General features: G+C 37.6%; 1 protein-coding gene across 2 annotated transcripts in view; it reads left to right on the top strand.

Moving 5' to 3' along the window:
• Window positions 1-2,531: 2,531 nt before the first annotated feature.
• The window catches only part of lmo2 (LIM domain only 2 (rhombotin-like 1)), a 20,552-nt gene continuing 4,333 nt past the window's right edge, over window positions 2,532-18,750 (top strand). The window contains exons 1-4 of one of the 2 annotated variants that reach the window (XM_016680546.1): window positions 2,532-3,291; window positions 4,837-5,052; window positions 6,350-6,518; window positions 10,809-10,816. In XM_016680546.1, the coding sequence (XP_016536032.1) occupies window positions 3,251-3,291; window positions 4,837-5,052; window positions 6,350-6,518; window positions 10,809-10,816 (434 nt within the window). In that variant the 5' untranslated portion in view covers window positions 2,532-3,250. Of the gene's footprint in view, window positions 3,292-4,836; window positions 5,053-6,349; window positions 7,237-10,808; window positions 10,817-18,750 lie in introns of those variants that run through there. The other variant, XM_007569795.2, reaches the window with a different exon arrangement.

Genomic DNA, 18,750 nt, shown 5'->3' on the forward strand with positions numbered 1-18,750 from the left:
TGATGACGTCACTTCCAACACGATCATTCTTTTTAAAGTAGCACTTTAAAAAATATATCTCCATTTCAAACAAATTACGATGTGAATGTCGAGCCTGCGGTAAGATGAAGTTTCTTTCTGGTGACCTTTTGGAAGCTTTTTGCTGAAGATAAGGGTTTTATCGCTCAGTGACATCCAGTTGAAGTTTTAAGGCTGTTCTATCATGCAGGCGCATCTGGACTTCGCCTGTCCAACTGTGAAATGATGGCAAGGTGCCATCGTGCATGTTGGGGGGTAGGAAGTGATTGCAATAGAGCCGCCACCCCCCAGGAAAGCATCCTCTCTGCATGCCAGTTGCACATCCTTTTCACAGTCAACTATACAGGAAGTGCTGGATGATTTGTGTCTTGCCTGCTCTCACTTTCACTCTGTTTCTTCTTTTTTTTTTGTCTTCCAGCTCTCCAATGGTGAATCACTAAAACAGTTGAAAAACCACATAATTTAGTCTGGAATATAAGTGTATTGTCTCACAGAAAACATAAAAACATGTGTCAGCGTCACATCACAGGAGTGAGAAAACAAAAACAAAGTCAAACTTCACAAAGGAAGGTGAAGGACACAGGAAGTGGGATGAAAACGAAACGCTATGATGTGTTAAATCCAACAGATAAAATCAAAAAGCAAACTGAGCAGGACAGAAAGCAGAAGAAATGTAAACCCAGATGATGAAAGTAAAAGAAAAGTTGTAACTTATATGTATGTAATGGTGGAACATCACTGTAATGTAAATCTGTTGGGCCTCACATTAATTTCTGACAAGACATTAAAAAAGACAAGAAGTCGTCACTGGATTTTATTTAGGGGTATTAGATTCAAAAAGCATGTCACAGTTTTCAAAATGTTATTTATAAAATTGGTAAAGGGATGTATAATATTTCTTTCACTTAATTATTGGCTTATGTCATGATTTTTACGTAACTTAGTCAGCTGTGCAGCTTGCTGAGATGATTTATCAGTCATATTTAAGACTCTTAAAGGAACAAAGTTTGAACAACAAACTCATCCATGACCCGTCCGCTGAGATGCCGTGTTATACAAACACAGCGGATGAATTTGCGAAAACCATTTTTCTATTTGAGGGATTTGTAGTCTGGAGTTTTATCCCCGTCAAGCCGCTGTGCTTTCTGCAGCTGGCACCCGGCCGCGCCGCGCTCACCTTGCTTCTGGGTTTTGGTGTGTGTCCAGTCAGCCTACACAATCCAGCAGCAGGGCAGCCTGGAGAAGCTTTCAGCCTACATCTCGAGTTTATACCTTCGATCCCTCCCTGCTCTGCTTCTGGCCGCTGGAGCCGAGTTGCTTTATCTCTCTTCCCAGCCCAACTGCTGTCTGCGTCCGTCCCTCCTGCAGGCAGCCCTGAAGCGCTGGCAGCAGATAAGAGGAAGGCCCACTGGAGCTCCGGTTTGAAAAGGAAAGTGTGGAAGGACACAGTCAAAAATATAGATTTGTTTAGGAAAGATTCTAGGAGATCATTTTTCAGAATATGTTACAACATAATGCTGCCTTATATTACAAGTTTAAACCCCAGGAAAGGGAAAGACTCATTAAAACGCTCTGTTCCCTCCTGGTTATCCTGTTTCTCTGATGAACATGAAGGGCAGCACTGCCAAAACACAAAATCTTACTAAGTACTTTTGGTCTAGTTTCTGTTCAAGTTCTCCTGAAACAACACAAAACTAATTTACAAGTAACTTTTAAGCAAGATATAGGAACTTGTTAATATTGATGAAAGTACTTGCCCCATTGGCAGATTATTCTGCTTTCAACAAGACATTTTTCCCATTAGTGAAATAATCTGTCAATGGAACAAGTAATTTTTCATCAATATTAAATTATGGACTTAAAATAGCCTCATTTCCTTGCTGAAATGTTACTTGTAAGTTAGTTTTGTCTCATTTCAAGTGAACTAATATATTTGCACTAGAAACTAGACCAAAAATACTTGGTGAGATTTTGAATCTATAATAGTGAATTGATACTTTAATGCGTTTTGGATCATTAGCATGTTGAACGACCCCTAATGAAAATCCATTTTCTGTTAGCCTGGTTGGTTTTGTAATGTAAAATGTTCTGGTATTTTAAGTAGTTTTTGATGCCATGAACTCTAACAAGGTTCCCTGTGACTGAGAAGAGATCAGACCGTCACACATATTTTAATATCAATCAATCAATGTGGATAAAAATCATTCAGCAGAAAACATATGTAATTAAATTTGGTATTTAAAAAATTAAGTAGGGATGCACGATTTCTGGTTGGGTGTCAAAATGGTGAAATATATTGGTAAATATCTGCTATTGGCCCTAACAGCAATACTGATATTAGATATTGATATTGGCCCAAATTATCATTGCATCCCTAAAATTAAGTATTTATAACTTTGGATTCTGTAAATGTAGAAATTCCTCATAATTAAGGAAGGTAAATGGATGAAAAATAATCATATTACTTTAAATTTTTAAAAAATAAGTCTGAGAGGAAATTTATTTTAAGCTAATAATTTCACAAAAAATCGTAAACGTCACAATTTGGTTAAGTCTAAGCTCCTCCATTTACTCTTTTCGTTTCATCTTGACTCTGCTCGATGACTCAAGGGGGGTAACACAGTGGTGCTGAGCTAATGATACCAGCCCAGGCTTTATCTTGTGAGCCATCAGCTCTTCTGGAGGCGAACTTTCTAATGAACTCATTAGTTTCAGTCACGACGCAGCTGCGCGGCTGCCGGGGCCGCCGCCTGCCCTGCGCGCCGTTTTTAGCTGTCGCTTTAAGACCCATTTCCCCCTATTGTCAAAGCGGTCGTGAACAGGAAGAGGCGAGAGGGGCGGGGGAGCGGGTCCGACGTTATTTAAACACGCCGTGCAAGGAGGCATGCCAGGGGCTACATGTGGAGAGCAGATCTGCGGTCGATCCGCAGGAGTTGCCCGCTGATCGGATCGGATTCTCGGCGTGTTGGCCGTCAGTGAAGCCGCCGCAGGACAGGAAGGCATGGAGGTGTCACCGCGGGTTATCGCCTCAGGAAACGATGACAGCGTCCTCCATCAGCGCTTAGCTGCTTGAAGGAAAACATCATCTGCGACCGATTTGTGTCGCAGATGATTTTGATTTTTGCTTATTTCAGACGAAGAAAAGAAAAACAAACCTACATATTAGAGAGCAGGAGCAGGTGCAGTGCGCCCGCCTGCAGGTTGTGGACTCAGATCTGAAGCTTCTGCAAGAATGGCATCTACTATAGAGAGGAAAACACTGGAGGCCAATGAGTGAGTACATGCTTTATGATTTAAAATCACATTATCTGCGACGCATTGTGTAGAAATTCAAAAATAACATCAAAACTACCCGAACAACTAAACACGGCTTTAGCAAGAGGACAGCTCTCTATTACACAGTAATAATCAGGTCGATGTCAAGGAGTTTAAGGATCAATATTATTTTAATCAAAGACTCCAGTTTTCAATCAATCAAGTTTAGTACATTTCAGCAACATGGCAGTTTAAAGTTCCATCACAAAAACACAAAAATCAACAACTGAAGCATTACATTTTGTCAAGTGCCATCGCTACACATCAGAATGTTGATTATTGTTTCATTTATGTTTCAAAAGCAACCCTAAACAGGTCGGTTTTTAGTCTGAATTTCCTTTTTTCCTGGAATTTAACAAAATATTTTTTTAGTTAACGTAGTCACACATGACCTGTAGCAGCTTACGGTACTAACAGCTAAGAATATAGACGAATATTATTTTGCGAGTTCAAAATGGCATAAACCAATGTAATAAGCACATTCAGATCAACAAATCTTATAATCTTGTATTCCTCTGAAAACATTTACAGTCAGGGCCAGTGCAAGCCTTTTTGGGACCCTATGAAGATTTTAATTTAGCTCCCACCAGAGGCTTCCTCATTTAATCTGCTTTATGTGTGTAATGTCCCTGCTATCATTAGCGAAATTTGTAATTAGCATACATCATACTGATTTTATTATAGCTACTGATGAAAACCTTACAGGAGTAGCAACTAAAAGTAATTCATTTGCATTTTGAAAAACGGAGTTGTGCCACATTATTTTAGCTATTTGAATGTAACAGACACTGACTTTACAGTAAACAGGTTAACAAATTCAATATTTTATATTTTCCCAGCAGTGGAGTTAATAAAAATGAGTTAGAAATCAATTTTCATATGTAATAGCATTTAGTTAGTATTATTACATGTTACTTTGAAAAACTATGTATTTTTATCATGCTGGCTTGGTGCTCTTGAGGGCCCTCTGGTGGTGTGGGTGGTCCTTTGCAGCTGCTTAATTTGCATATTCAGGTTTTATTTTTGTGCTGTAGTTTCTCAACTCGAATTAAAAAGGTTATTAAACTTGTTATTAAAGTATAAATAATGGCAAGTCATTTACAATGGCAAGTCATTGTAAATGACTTATTTCCACTTATTTCCAAAAGTGATTATTTCAGCAAAAAGAAATACCCATCTTTCTCATATAGCAAAAACAATTTAAACCATAAAATACTTTAATAACATGTTAAGATAAAAAGAAACAAAAACACAACAAAACTAATTTGTGTAATAAAAAAAATTAACACTTCAGAGGAAAATCAAAGCAAAACCTTTTTAATTCGAGTTGAGAAACTACACCACAAAAATAAAACCTGAAATTAAAAAATCAATCTTATCACACTAGTATTGCTCCGATACTGACTTGGCACCGATATTATTGATATTTTGAATCGATCTGCTCACCTCTGTATGAAGAAAAAACCCAACCATTTTCTAACTGGTTGTTAATTTCGGGTTCAGGGAGCCGGTGGACGAGGTCCTCCAGATGCCGCCGTCGCTGCTGACGTGCGGCGGCTGCCAGCAGAGCATCGGCGACCGGTTCTTCCTGAAGGCCATCGAGCAGTACTGGCACGAAGACTGCCTGAGCTGCGACCTGTGCGGCTGTCGGCTGGGAGAGGTCGGCCGCAGGCTCTACTACAAGCTGGGAAGGAAATTATGTCGGCGGGATTATCTCAGGTGACGACGGCGTGACGTTTTGCTTGTTTCTATGGAAACGTGTCAAAATAGTGTTGCAGAAAAGCATTGATACACAGAATCACAATTCTTTATCCTGAGAAGTCTGAATCGATTCAAAAATCACATTTTACGTCCACACTGCCACCGTGATTTATTTATTTTGAATAAATCTTTGATATTTTTTTAAGTTTAGCAGTTTAGCTAACGTAATAATTTCAGTTATAAGATTTTATGCACAAACCTACTTATGTTTAAAAATAAACTAAAGCGGTTTTATACAGAATTGTTTTAAATAAATTGTTTTCCTTTCGTCAGTCATCATTTAAACAGAATCTCTGAATTGGTTTCCGAATCGAAAATAATTTCTGAATCGAATCACCAGACCCGGGGTGTCCAAACTTTTTGTCACACGCCACAATCAACGAATCAAGAAAAAAGCTAAAATTATTATTTTTTTTAAATAGGAAAGAGACATTACTAATCATAATTACAAAACATAGCAAGGATTTTTCACTTTTGTTGTATTAAATGAAAGGAACCAATTTTTCAAATTCCTTTAGGATTGGTTGAACAAATTTATTCTCAGTTATAAGAACAGGATTTGGATCATTTACTTTGAAAATGCTTGATATGTTTAGCCAAGTTTAATAAATTAAATTAAAGTTTATTTGGGTGCAGTAAAGTCCAGAAGGCTTTTCAGCAAAAGTTTACAGATAAACATCCATCCATTTTCTTTACACCCTTGTCCCTCAGTGGGGTCGGGAGGTGCTGGTGCCTCTCCAGCTAACGTTCCGGGTGAGAGGCGGGGTCACCCTGGACAGGTCCCCAGTCTGTCGCAGGGCAACACAGAGACAAACAACCATGCAAACACACACTCACACCTAGGGGCAATTTGGAGAGGCCAATTAACCTAACATGTTTTTGGACTGTGGGAGGAAACCGGAGAACCCAGAGAAAACCCACACATGCACAGGGAGAACATGCAAACTCCATGCAGAAAGACCGGGGCTGGGAATCGAACCCAGAACCTTCTTGCTGCAAGGCAACAGCTCTACCAACTGCGCCACTGTGCAGCCTATGGATAAACATGGTTCTACTTATTATAAAGTTTGATCATATAAAGATGAATAATATGTGTTGTAATTAATGTTTTCTATTGCAATACAAATTTGTATAATTCTTGAACAGCCAGAAACAATCACTGAGAGAACTGAAAGATGCGACTGATCCGAACACCGACTGAATGAAAGTTGTCTTTTTTCTGCACCAACATGCTGATTCTGCCTCTTCCTCCCAGGCTCTTCGGTCAGGACGGACTCTGCGCCTCCTGCGAAAAGAGGATCCGGGCGTTTGAGATGACGATGCGCGTGCGGGACAAGGTTTACCACCTCGAGTGCTTCAAGTGCGCCGCCTGCCAGAAGCACTTCTGTGTTGGGGATCGCTACCTTCTCATCAACTCAGACATTGTGTGTGAGCAGGACATCTTTGAGTGGACCAAGCTCAACAACAGCAGCGTGATCTAGGGCGATTTCTGAGGGACTTTTCTGGCTGTTTTGATGAACAAACGTCTTCAGACCTGAAGAAAGGAAGGCATGTTCATGCAATAAGCCTGGAATCAAAGGAGGAGAGAATGTCCATTGTCCATTGAGACAATGCCATCTCAGTGTTTCTGCATGCAAACCTGCACTTATGATCAAATGGTTTATAATCCAAAGCTTCCTTCTTGAAAGAAAAAAAATTAAAGACTGAACATGTTTAAATTTGTTATACACTGGAATTTCTAATGATATAAATGAACAAAGGAGCAAAATGTCTTGGGTATGTTTAGACATCAGACTTCCTGCTGAGTAAGCTTCCTTTTACTGATTTTGTATTTTTAAGTCTTAATCATATGATCTTAATTCTTTTGCCTGTGGAAAAAAAAATCTTATAAATGTACTGCAATAATTAATCGTAGTTAAAATGTTATTTAAGTTGACACTGAAATTCTTATTTTCTGACTGGAAAACAATCAAGGATGTTTGTTTAAAGGTTGAACTGTGGCGCCCTCTTGTGGCAACACTTATTTTACATGCTTGTTCATATAAACTCTTTTAAGAAACTTTTGTAATTTCGCTAAAATCCTGAACTTTCGATATTAACTGATCAGTATGTTTAATAAATGACAATTTGAAGTAAAAAAAACATTTCTTTAATTTAAATGTGTGTCTGGAGAGGTTTAAAGAAACTGAAAAATATGGAGGTCCCTTACAATGCAACTACATCTTCACCTTTCTGAAAACAAACCCAGGAAAAATACATACTGTTCCTACAAATTATTATTACTGCTTATTTAGAGTCAAAAGTAACATATAGTAATCCTATTGTCACATTTTTAATAAAACAAAAACATTTATTGGCGGTCTAGATGAGCGTTATTTTATAAAAGCAGGATTTCCAGATTTTTAACGGGAACTTGTATTATATGCAGGAACATCTGAGTTTAACATGAAAAATGATAAAAACAACACAAACAGGATTTAGTAACAAAACAGCCCAAAACCAGGGAACGTATCTCTTCAACAAACTGCAGATTTAGTGAAAACAGAATTATTGTTTAAACAAAACAAAAGAATAAGTTTAAAATTACCATAGGATGTAATTAAAAAGAAGAGAAAAAGTTAAGTAACTTAAAGTCAAGTTGAGTATTTAGGGAATTTTTAAAACATTTAATGAATATTTTTGCACCATTTTACAGTACATTTGTGAGATGATTAGAGTGGTTAATTGAGTTCAGGATAAACAGACAAAATTTAATATAAGAAATTTTAAATGGAAAAAATTAGCAGTTTTTTTTAATAAACTGTATTTATTGTGCACAATGATTGAATGAACCAAGTCAGACATAGAAATAAGACTTTAACTATGAATCTCTACTGGGCTGAAAGATTAACTTTTAGAAAACGTGATAAAACTAAAATTTCAGGTAAAAAGTGACTGTAAATCAAAACTTTCAGTTGTCTCAGCTTAGATTTTGGCTCACAGTGTTTAGTTTGACTATTTCAGCGTTTAAAAAGTCTACTCATACTTTTTATTCTCTATTTTAGAAGTAAAATCAAATAAAATCTACCTGCTCACCTCCCTCACTGAAAGGGCAAAGACTCCAGCTTCAAAACTGGAAAGAGCTAAAACCAGTTTTCACCACAAGAGGTCACTAAGTGATTTAAAAGAAGCAGAGAAGCTGCTGGTGGGATGACCTCTGTAGATTTTTCTTCATAATAAAAAGTACCTTACAGTTTATACATCAAATACAATCAACAAGAAAATTAAAGAATCACAGACAAAGAAATAACATAATTTTTATGTGTTTGCTATTTTCTTCAGGATCAGAATCTGTCAGACCCATTAAACAATCTCCTTCCTCCACTTGTCTGTGCAAAAAGTGACACACACACACCTCCAAATTGCACATTCCCAGATTAATGTCTCCTTAAGGTAGGAGGGCCACAAGAAACATTAAAAAGTGTTTCTAAAAAAGAAATAATTTGTGACCAAGAGGGAAAACACAAGGGAGGAGAGGCACAGAAGCCCCTGATCATTAGCTGCTTCAGTCATGAGTTTATTCACACACAAAGGAGGACGAAACCCACCCAGGCTGAGATGATGTTTTTTGAGAAAAAAAGATACTTGTGGTGAAACTAATGAGCCTTCCCACATTAGAGATGGGAATATACTGTGCAGCCTTGCAGCGGGATAATGTGCCATCGCTCATTTGGAGGGCTGAACAACTGTCATCTTGGTGTTAAGCAATGCGTGAGGAATGCTGGAGTAGAGCAGACTAATATGTGGTGGTCTCATAAAAACAAAAAAAAAAACAGCTCAACATTAAACGACATGTTTAAAATATGTGGGGAAAGTTATGGCAAACAGCAGAAACAATTCAAATTTGGCTGAAACTTGACGACAGAATTTGGCAACGTGTTGAAACGCAGATACATTTCAACACAGATGCACTTCAGGAACGCACCGTTTGAGAAATATTTAGATATTAGCTGATCGCAGGCAACAAAAATGAATGTACCGTGCAAGGAGAGATGTATTTTAAGACTATTTAAACTGCTTTAAAGTATTTCAGCTCAAATGTTCAAATTAGTAAGTAAAACATTTATGTTGTTTCATTTAATATCTGCCTCTGCAAAAACACACAATCTTCCTAAGTTTTTATTGTCTAGTTTCCAGTGCAAATCTTAGTAAACTTTAATTAAGACAAAACTAATGTAAAAATAACTTAGCTAAATATAGCAGCTTGTTTTAAATAAATAATTCCTTAATATTGGTGAAAACGTACTAGTTCCTTTGGCAGATTATTTCACTTATAACATGGGGAAATTGTCTCGTTATAATGGTACAAGCACTTTTGCATCAATATTAAATTATTTACTTAAAACAAGCTTATATATCTTGCTGAAGAGACACTTGTAAGTTAGTTTTGTCTTATTTAAAGTGCAATAACACATTTGCACTATAAAAGAGACTAAAATACCTGGTAAGATTTGGTGTTTTTGCAGTGAAGATATTAGGCTGATATCATTATTTGCACCAACTTAACATCAAACAGTGCCAAAGCTCCTCCAATGCACATATTTTGTATTTTGTCCCTTTTAATTATTGCTCTGACTACATGTAGAAAGTTTAAGGATGGAGCTGCTTTCCTGTAGCCATTAACTTGTGAAGATCAACATAAAGCTGCCTTACCTGAATGGCATCTTCACTTGTCTTTCCCATTTTGAAGAGTAGCAAAGACTACAAGGATTAGAGGTTCTCTTGTTATAGTGCAGGTGTGGCCGTTTTCATTAAATTACTTTGGTTGAGAGAGGAACAATCCACAGTCAGCGTGTAGCTTCAGTTATTACAGCTACAAACCAGCGACCAGGCCCAAATCTGGGTGTGGAGATGGATTCAGGCCTGAACCTTCAGAGCCACATAAAGATGGTTACAAAGTTGGCCTTCTATCACACGAAGAACATTTCTAAGATTAAATGATTACTGTCCTAATTCGATGTAAAGAAACTCATCCATGTGTTTATCTTCAGTCTCATTGATCACTGCAACAGCGTCTTCACAGGTCTGACTAAAAACATCAAGCAGATCCAGAACCAGAACGCTGCTGCTGGAGTTCTGACTAAAACCGTGAAGTTAGAGAACATCACCCAGTTCTATAGTCCTTCCACTGGCTCCCTGCAGCTCAGAGAATAGACTTTAAAATCCTGCTGTTAGTTTATAAATCACTGAACAGCTTTAGATTAAAGATCAGTTGTTGTCATAGCAACCTTCCAGAACCTCTCAGGTCTTCTGGTTCTGCATACCCAGAAACAAACATGAAGAATCAGCATTCAGCTTCTAGGCACCACAAATCTGGAACAAACTTCCAGAAAACTGCAAAACAGCTGAAACATTTTCTTTAAGTCAAACCCACCTGCTTAGAGTTGCCTTTCATTAGTAGTGACTGAAATATTGATCAATGTTGATGATCAATGATGACTTTGATGATGGCATTTGACAAAATGTCATGTTTGTTGCTTGTTTTATAATCGATGAATGAACTATGTTTTTATGACGTAAAGCACCTTGAACTGCCCTGTTGCTGAAATGTGCTACAGAAATAAACTCGACTTGACTTTACTTAAGGTTTTGATTTAAAGAAACTACAGACCTGACAAGTGAATATTAGGCTTAGATAAAGATGTTGTGCTGTTTATGCTCCGTTCTACTGGGAGTTCACCGAGTTTAGTACGAATAAATCTGAGAGGAGGGAAGTTTCGGTCTGACAACAGTCACACACACAACACACTAAACTAGACAGACCCTCAGCGTCGTCGAGCGGCCTGTCTTTCATCGGCCCGGTCTCCTCTCTGCTGCCTTGCAGGCTGAGCTTTGCCAGATCCCTGTGCTGATTTGAACACCACCCTCAGCGGGACTCAATAAAGCCCTGCGCCTCTTGTGTCATCCCCACAAGCGGTACACAACGCCAGGAGTGTAGTGCTGTGTTTGTGCGCCAAAGGAGGCCTGTTTCATCTCCAGTGCCCGAGTCACAGCTACCCCGTTTGGGTAAACCTAAAAACATCCAGCTGTGTGAGCATGGAAACCAAGAAGACTCTGTGAGGATGTAACCGCAGTGGCTTGCAGCTTGTTTTTATCAAACAGCTCGCCTGTCTGACACGACCGACACACACATCTGCATCCTCCCTCTGCAGTGTGCAGAGTGAGCGGTAGGTGGCAGTTCTTGCCAAAGTTGATGCATGAGGAACTCTGTGAATGTATTTGTGGGGAAATAAGCGACAGGCGAGCTGCAAGGAAACCGGTTTTCATGTGCCAGTTCACAAGATTAATTAGAAGTGAACAGAAAGTGACGAGCTAAATTCAAAGCGTTTCAGACACGACGGACTTCAGTGACACCTCCGAAGGAAGAAGTAGTCAGACAATTATCTGCAACACCATGGCGATTTATCACCCAGCAGCCTGTCAATGTCAAGCCCATCTGAGAAAAAAATGAGTCAAATGCTATTGATCATGACCGCCTTGGGTTTCACTTGCACCCACACTTTATCAGATGGAGTTAATTGGGAACATATTCAGTCAGAGGCCCTGAGAGATGTGTCTGTCAGGAGTCACATTCCTGCTCCGATTCCCTGATAGCCCACAGCGCCTGGAGTCTGGATGGAGGACGGGAAGGGCGAGTAATGTTTGGGGGTGTTGGTGTTTGGAACGGGCAGGATGTTCACATCTTGATTGGTGAACAAGTCGGAATCCTGTGACTACAGCTGAGCAGATGGATTTACTGAATTAAGAAACAATTTGGCAAAACAATTCTGCTTAGAAAGTTCAGCGCTGACTTTCCTTCCTCTTGATCTTCTTGCCACTTTACATTTTCTGCCTTTTTTTTTATAGAGAGACTGTGTGGAAATGTATTTTCTCTTCTTCATTGTCCTCAAAATGTGTGCAAATAAGAGTCACAAGTTATTTCATTTTTATGAAGTAAAACAAGAAGTTTCCAGACTTCTGTTGAGAGGCAAGAAAAACAAAACAAAAAAAAGTCAAAACGTGACATCTGGACACACATTGCATTTTGTTTTCTTCTGTTACCGTTAGTGGATGAGATGTAAATGTCTAAAAATGATTTTATCTTCAGTTTTAAGCACTGCAGTTATTGCCACTTCGTTAGCTTAGCATAAATATCACTTAGCATAAACAGATGGATTAGTTGTTGGATGTAAAACTGAATGGGTTAATCAAAAGTGTCAACTATCAGATGTTATTATAAAACTAGCCGCTAACAATTAATCCTAATTCAAGATGATTTTGACCATTAAAAAACATAAAATTAGCTTGACAGTAGGTGTGTCTAGCCAACTGTTCCCTTCCAACACTTTGAGTTTTTTTTATTACTTTTCATTAAACTTTAATATTTTAACAGTTTTGTTTAAAAATATGGCTTTCCCTAATGACTCATTTAGCTTTACAACATTATCTTGTATTTTTGTATATATATATATATATATATATATATATATATATATATATATATACACACACTGCAGTTTGGTCATCACAAAAAAAAATTTGTTTGGACCAGATTTGTTGGGTAAATTCAAAACATCAAGCAATTGAAAACTTCTTGGGTCAAACTGTATAATTTTACCATTTAAGCATAAATGTTATAGGTAATTTATCTCATCTCTCATCCCTTCACGAGGGTTTAAAATCTCATGCAGTTACCCTCAACCGATTTAAATATGTCAGGATTGTAGAAAATCTAAAAAACTTTCTTCAGCATGAAGCAATTTACCAAACTTTACAACTTGCTCAGTACATTTTTCCCTGCTAGCGGGGAAGGTAGACGACCAAGCTAGGTTATCGGCAATGTCATGAGGTCACCGTGTTGATAGGCGAGCTAAAGGCTAAAGTTCTCAACAACCATGCCAGGCCAGTACATCGAGTCATGATTGTGTTGCAACTGCAGTAATGATCCACTTAATCCTCTCTACAGAAGTTTTATACAAGCTCAAAACCTTTTGTGTCACATAATTTTGCAACCACTTAATTGTTCAGATGCCTCTGAAGACCTCTTACCATACAACTTCTTACTGATTTTATTGCAACATATTGTGTCTTCATTCTTATGTATGGCATGCAATTCAAAAATGATGTCCAACTTTTTTTCCCTCTTCTTTTGCCTATTTTTAAACCTCAAGGTTCAAGGTAGCATATTTTTATTGACTAATTAAGACATCCTCCAGAGTCAAACTAAAGTTTATGTTGCGTAAGCTCTGGAAATTTTTTTAGATCTAAGATGCTGTGACAGTAAATGTTTCCAGGCAATCAGTTGTGTGTTTTTATGGTTTCTTTGGTTATAACTCTTTTTTTCCTTCTAAAATGATCCCCATATGTATAACAGTGTCCCTGGCTTATGCTGAACCAACCACACAGTGCACTAGCGGCTCTGTGATGGGAGCAGCGCTGCAGAATAATAAATGCAGCTTCACAATGAAACCACATACTTCAGATTAGAAACTGCAATCACAGGAATTATTCCCTTTATAACTCCAAAACCACGGACTTGTGTTTACATGGATGGATGGTCAAGGAAATGAACAAATGACACACCAAAAACCTTCAAGGGTTCAGTGCAACCATGATTTAGAGGGTATGGTGTTACAGGTCAAAGGTTAACCTTTTTTTCTGGGATGCAAGTCTAGAGAGCCGATGGTTACAAAACGTAAAAGCTGTTGAAAAAAAGCAGAAAAATGATTTTCATAACTGAGAAATCTTCAGTTATTGAGTTTTACTTCAGTAATCTCACCGTTATTAACATTTAGTGACTGATATATCTGTGATCTCTTCTCAATCAGTCAACTGCTTCTACTTTCTGATTAAACATAGCAGCAGCACACATAACATGTGCGTTATAAACACTTTACTCATGTCACATTTGGTCTCCTCTTGCTGCATACGTCAAGTTCAGATCGGCATTTTTTACATTAGTGCAACAAAAAAAGGACCTTCTGGTACGAATCTAAGTCCGACACATGCCCCCTTCTCATCAGACACATCTGAGAAATAGCTAAACAAAAGCCAGACCATTACCAGGAAGCAGACCGTGGCAGTGTTTTCATATTTTCAAGCAATGAGCAATAGAAACTCCAATTAAGGTGGTGGAAAAAGGCAGCTACTGCTTTAAAAACATCAGTGCAGATGTGCAGGTGAGTGACCATGTGGTAAACCTTGGCTACACCATGACTGCCTCAGTGCAATTTCCATTTCTAATTTGACTTCCCACGCAGTGCCTGCTTCCAATCACTACAAGGAGCCAGCACAGTGAAACACACTGGTAGAATGGCAGAGTGCAGTTGGTGTGTAAACTCTGGGTCTTAATGGAAAAATTGACTGAGCATGAATCTGTAGTTTGTGGTTTACTCAAATAAGCAGGAATTGCCAGCATTTTAAAATGTATCTGTGTGCAATTACTTATATTTTTCAGGTTTTTATTGTGCAGCCAATCAAGATTTGACAGTTATGCTAACTTTGTCCAAGATGATTTTTAGGTACAATGATTAGTAAGCCTGTTACAAAATAAAACTCAATTTGGTCATGCTTTAATTATTTTTGTCAGGTACTTGATCCATTGAACTGTTGGTCTGTCAGGATAACAAATTTTGTTGGACAATAAATTGTCCCAGAAATTACTGCGATAAACGATAATATTGTTGTTTTGAGACCGTTTTCAAGTGATATAATGGAAATGACATAATGCAAGAATATATTCTAAAAGGTCAATAAACTTTAAATTCTAATGAGCATCAAACATTTAACACTGGAACTGGAAGGCATTTTAAATATACAAAATAAACAGGAAAAATAAATTATGAAGTCTCTGTAAACAAAATTCTCCTTAAAAACAGGGTTAGATGAGACCAAAACACCAAACTGAATAATTTTGTCATCCAGTTTTTGGTAGAAAGAGAAAAAGATAAACTATGCAAATAGAAATTACCAAGCTCATACAACTAATTGATTTAGTTTATTGTGACAGGCCTATTGAACTGCATTATGTTAGATCTGAATGTGATTACTTTGTTGGTTTTTACTGTTAGAAACTAGATCTAATTCTGATTTGAATTTAGCCTGAACTGGCTTTATATAACTGGATGCATGGATTGGACTAATTTGTGTTGTAAAGTACTTTGAGATGACCTTTGATGTGAATTAGTCCTGGACAAATAAATTGGGGATGTTTTTCCAAGTTGTTTTTTCATGGCTTCTACTTGTTCCGGTCGAGCTAATTTATCTGACCGTAACTCACCTGGCTGGGGCTCACAGACGGCGGTATTTACTAGAGATATAAACAGCTAGCTTAGAAACCGACCCGAACCTCCTCCCTCCTGACGTGTTGACCAAATTACCGACTTTGTCTGAATTCACACCACATAATTTAAATCACTATGTCATAAATAGAGTTTCCCTTTAAACCGGAGCAACATTAGAAACGTACAAAAGTCGAGATGCTAAACAGTTTTTTCTATACATGCTAGGCTACATGACGGTGCGGCACTGTTTCCATGGTTACCAACGGTTAGACACGTATCTTCTCCATAATACATTTTTAATAATACTTACTAATAAAGTATATGTACATTAATCTTCTTACCTTGTAAAAGGTGTTCGCTGCAAATCCGTGATTACACCGACGGCTGACAGTCCTTATGATTGACGGCTGATATCCATCACCGCCGTATCTCTCCTCATTAAAAGCTATAAAATAAAATGACAAGTTTGATTTCTATCCTTGAGTGTTTCAGCAACCGACCGCGCAGCACCCTGTGACAATTTTAACAGCGAAATCAACTAAATAAAAGCGATATTAGGCTACAGATGTCTGTTTTTACAGGAGCGCATTTGTTGTTTTGACGTCCGTCATGGCGGAGTTCTGCAGAGCGTGACGTCACGAGCAAACGGTCAATGCAAAGCATGTAAAGCTATATTTTAAGCTGTACGCAATTGTTGATCTAACAAATCTGCGTTTCCTCTTATTATTTCGTTTTAACGATAGACATGAATACGTATTCATTAAATTAAAGATCAATAAACTTTAAATTCTAATGAGCATCAAACATTTAACACTGGAACTGGAAGGCATTTTAAATATACAAAATAAACAACAGGAAAAATAAATTATGACATGAATATGTATTCATGTTTATGGTTTTAAACCTTTACATTGACACTCACTTCCTGTCAGTCTCGGTCATGACCTGCTCTGCAGATTGTGTCCAGACTCTGGGGTGTGTTTAAGGAAAATTACAGATTAAAACTGATGATCAAACAGTGAACAGTGTAACATTTGGGAAACAAGAAGATACGTGTCTCGGTATTGTCTGCGCATGATTACCCAAATGTATGTGTTCAGAAAACAGAAAAACATGCTGTAGCACCTGAAATGTCATTCGTGAGTTTGTTAATTGGATGTAAAACGGATGAAGGCCAATGTGTTGACTTTAAAGCTACGGAGTTCTGAAGTGTACACGTGGAATCACTTTTAATGAAGTATTAAACTGCAAATAAATCTCAACTTCAGGGAAAGTAACAGCTGATTTTCAAGCAGCGATGTTAGGCAATAGAAAATGACGATAAATCTATTTGGGGTCAACCTTGTAAAATATTTGTTATCACAAACAGTGAATTTTTTTAAAGCGACTCTTACCCATCTGTACTCAAATTAACACCTTTTCCTTTCTCTGGTATGCATTGTTTCAGTTCTATCTATTCAAAAACTCTCTTAAACTAGATTTAAAAAAATAAAATAAAATCTCTGACCTTTTTAAATGTTACTGGATTGAAGAACTTCCAAAGTTAAAAAAAGAAGAAAAAAACCCAGGCTCATATTCTACAAATAGAAAACACAGCTGGTACAAATTGTCCTGCAGTATACTGCACCACTCTGAACCCAAAATGAGGCCATTCTCCAAACTGGACCTAAAAAATCCTGTTTTTAAAGATGGATTTTAAAAAAAGTACAGTTTTTTAAATGAACATCAAATGTTTGGTATGAAAACATTGGACATTTTGGTATGAAATAACTAAAGCAACAAATGTGCAAAATGGTGGAGCGGTAAAAAGAAGCAGCACTCTTTATTTACAAATATTCTACTATTCGGTCATTTTTTAAGGTCTAAACTGGATATTTACTCACATCAATACTTGATTGTTTCTTTACTGAACAGATAATTACCAACTATTGATCATTGTGCTGCACCTGCTGTTCCATCTCATCACCATCCTTGTTGAATTCCCCGTACGAAACTATACAATCAAAATTCTTCAACTTGAAAGCCTGTTTTTTTTTTTCTTTTATATTCCATTTGACTCTTTTTCTCTTCTCCTTGGTTGCACCAACAACCATGTCTGGAAAATATCCTGCTTAAAATAGAGCCTCAGTCACTAATGATTATGCAAATCTCCTTGAAACAATTCATGTGTTCTGCTTTTCTTGCTTTTGCAGACAACACAATGGAGGCTTTGTTTAAAATGTTGTGCAAGAGAGGAAAAAATAAATACCAGGAACTTTATTTGTTGTGAAGCTGACGCGAAGCGCCTTGGTAATTTAAAGTGAAAAAGTTTGAGTTACGACCAAAATAACTTGGACTCGTTATTCAGGTTTAGAGGAGGATTGCTGCTTTTGTTGATTTTGAAGACGTAAACATTAAAACGGTGTTGTTTTTTATTTGTGTGGTCCTTTCTTTGTTTTAGCATTGCCCTCATCCATCACGGACGTTGATCACGGCTCCTGGATGAGCCGAAGCTGACAGTCTGCATGCTGCCTGCCCATCACTCGTCCTTCGCAGCCTCAGAATGTGTTTGGGATCACAGGGTTATTAAACTGTAATAGCTGCCTTTTTGAGAAGCCCAGCGGGATTTACTCCTGAGTCAACATGCCAGAACCCATTTCCTCCTCACTCACAGCTGCCTCTCAACACCCAATAGCAACTGCAGAAACACTGGATGAAACTTGTGTAGATTGAGAAAACCCTGGAAGTCACCCTGCATAATGTGCTACCTACACTTGGGGAGCTGCGCCAGTAAATGTCCGTTTCAAACCAAGTTACTGAACCAAAAAAGGCACATGATGGGAAGATATACACACTGTATTTACAGGTGGTTTAAGTTGAAAACGAAAGTCCACCTGCTGCCTGGAAAATGCAATTTAAGTCGACAAGAAAATTGTTTTGGTTTAAACTCAGAAATTAAAGTTCGTGAAGTTGATTTAACAACAAGAGACAAGTTGTCTAAACTTTGTTTTTTAACTTCATTAAACCTGAATTGTGAGTTTTAACTAAAATCTGTCCTCACCTAGTTAAAGAGCCACATTTCTCTATTACTTTACTCACAATATCAAGTTAAAATAAATACTTATTTTACTTTAGATTAATTTAAATTCTTGTTTGAACTAAATTTCTGATCTGATGATGAATTTTATTAAACATCCCAATGAATTCAGCTCAGAAACATTTAGTGAGATCAGGACATTATCCTCAAGCTTTGCTGACTGAGAATTGCATTAAAATGAACATTTTCCTTAATAAAACACCAGAGTCAGATCAACGTAACGCACTTCCACCTCAGGAGACAGAAACATGCCGCTAAGCATTCTGGGAAATAGTTCCC

This window comes from Poecilia formosa, unplaced genomic scaffold (assembly GCF_000485575.1).
Source record: "Poecilia formosa unplaced genomic scaffold, Poecilia_formosa-5.1.2 Scaffold246, whole genome shotgun sequence".
NCBI classification, from domain to species: domain Eukaryota; kingdom Metazoa; phylum Chordata; class Actinopteri; order Cyprinodontiformes; family Poeciliidae; genus Poecilia; species Poecilia formosa.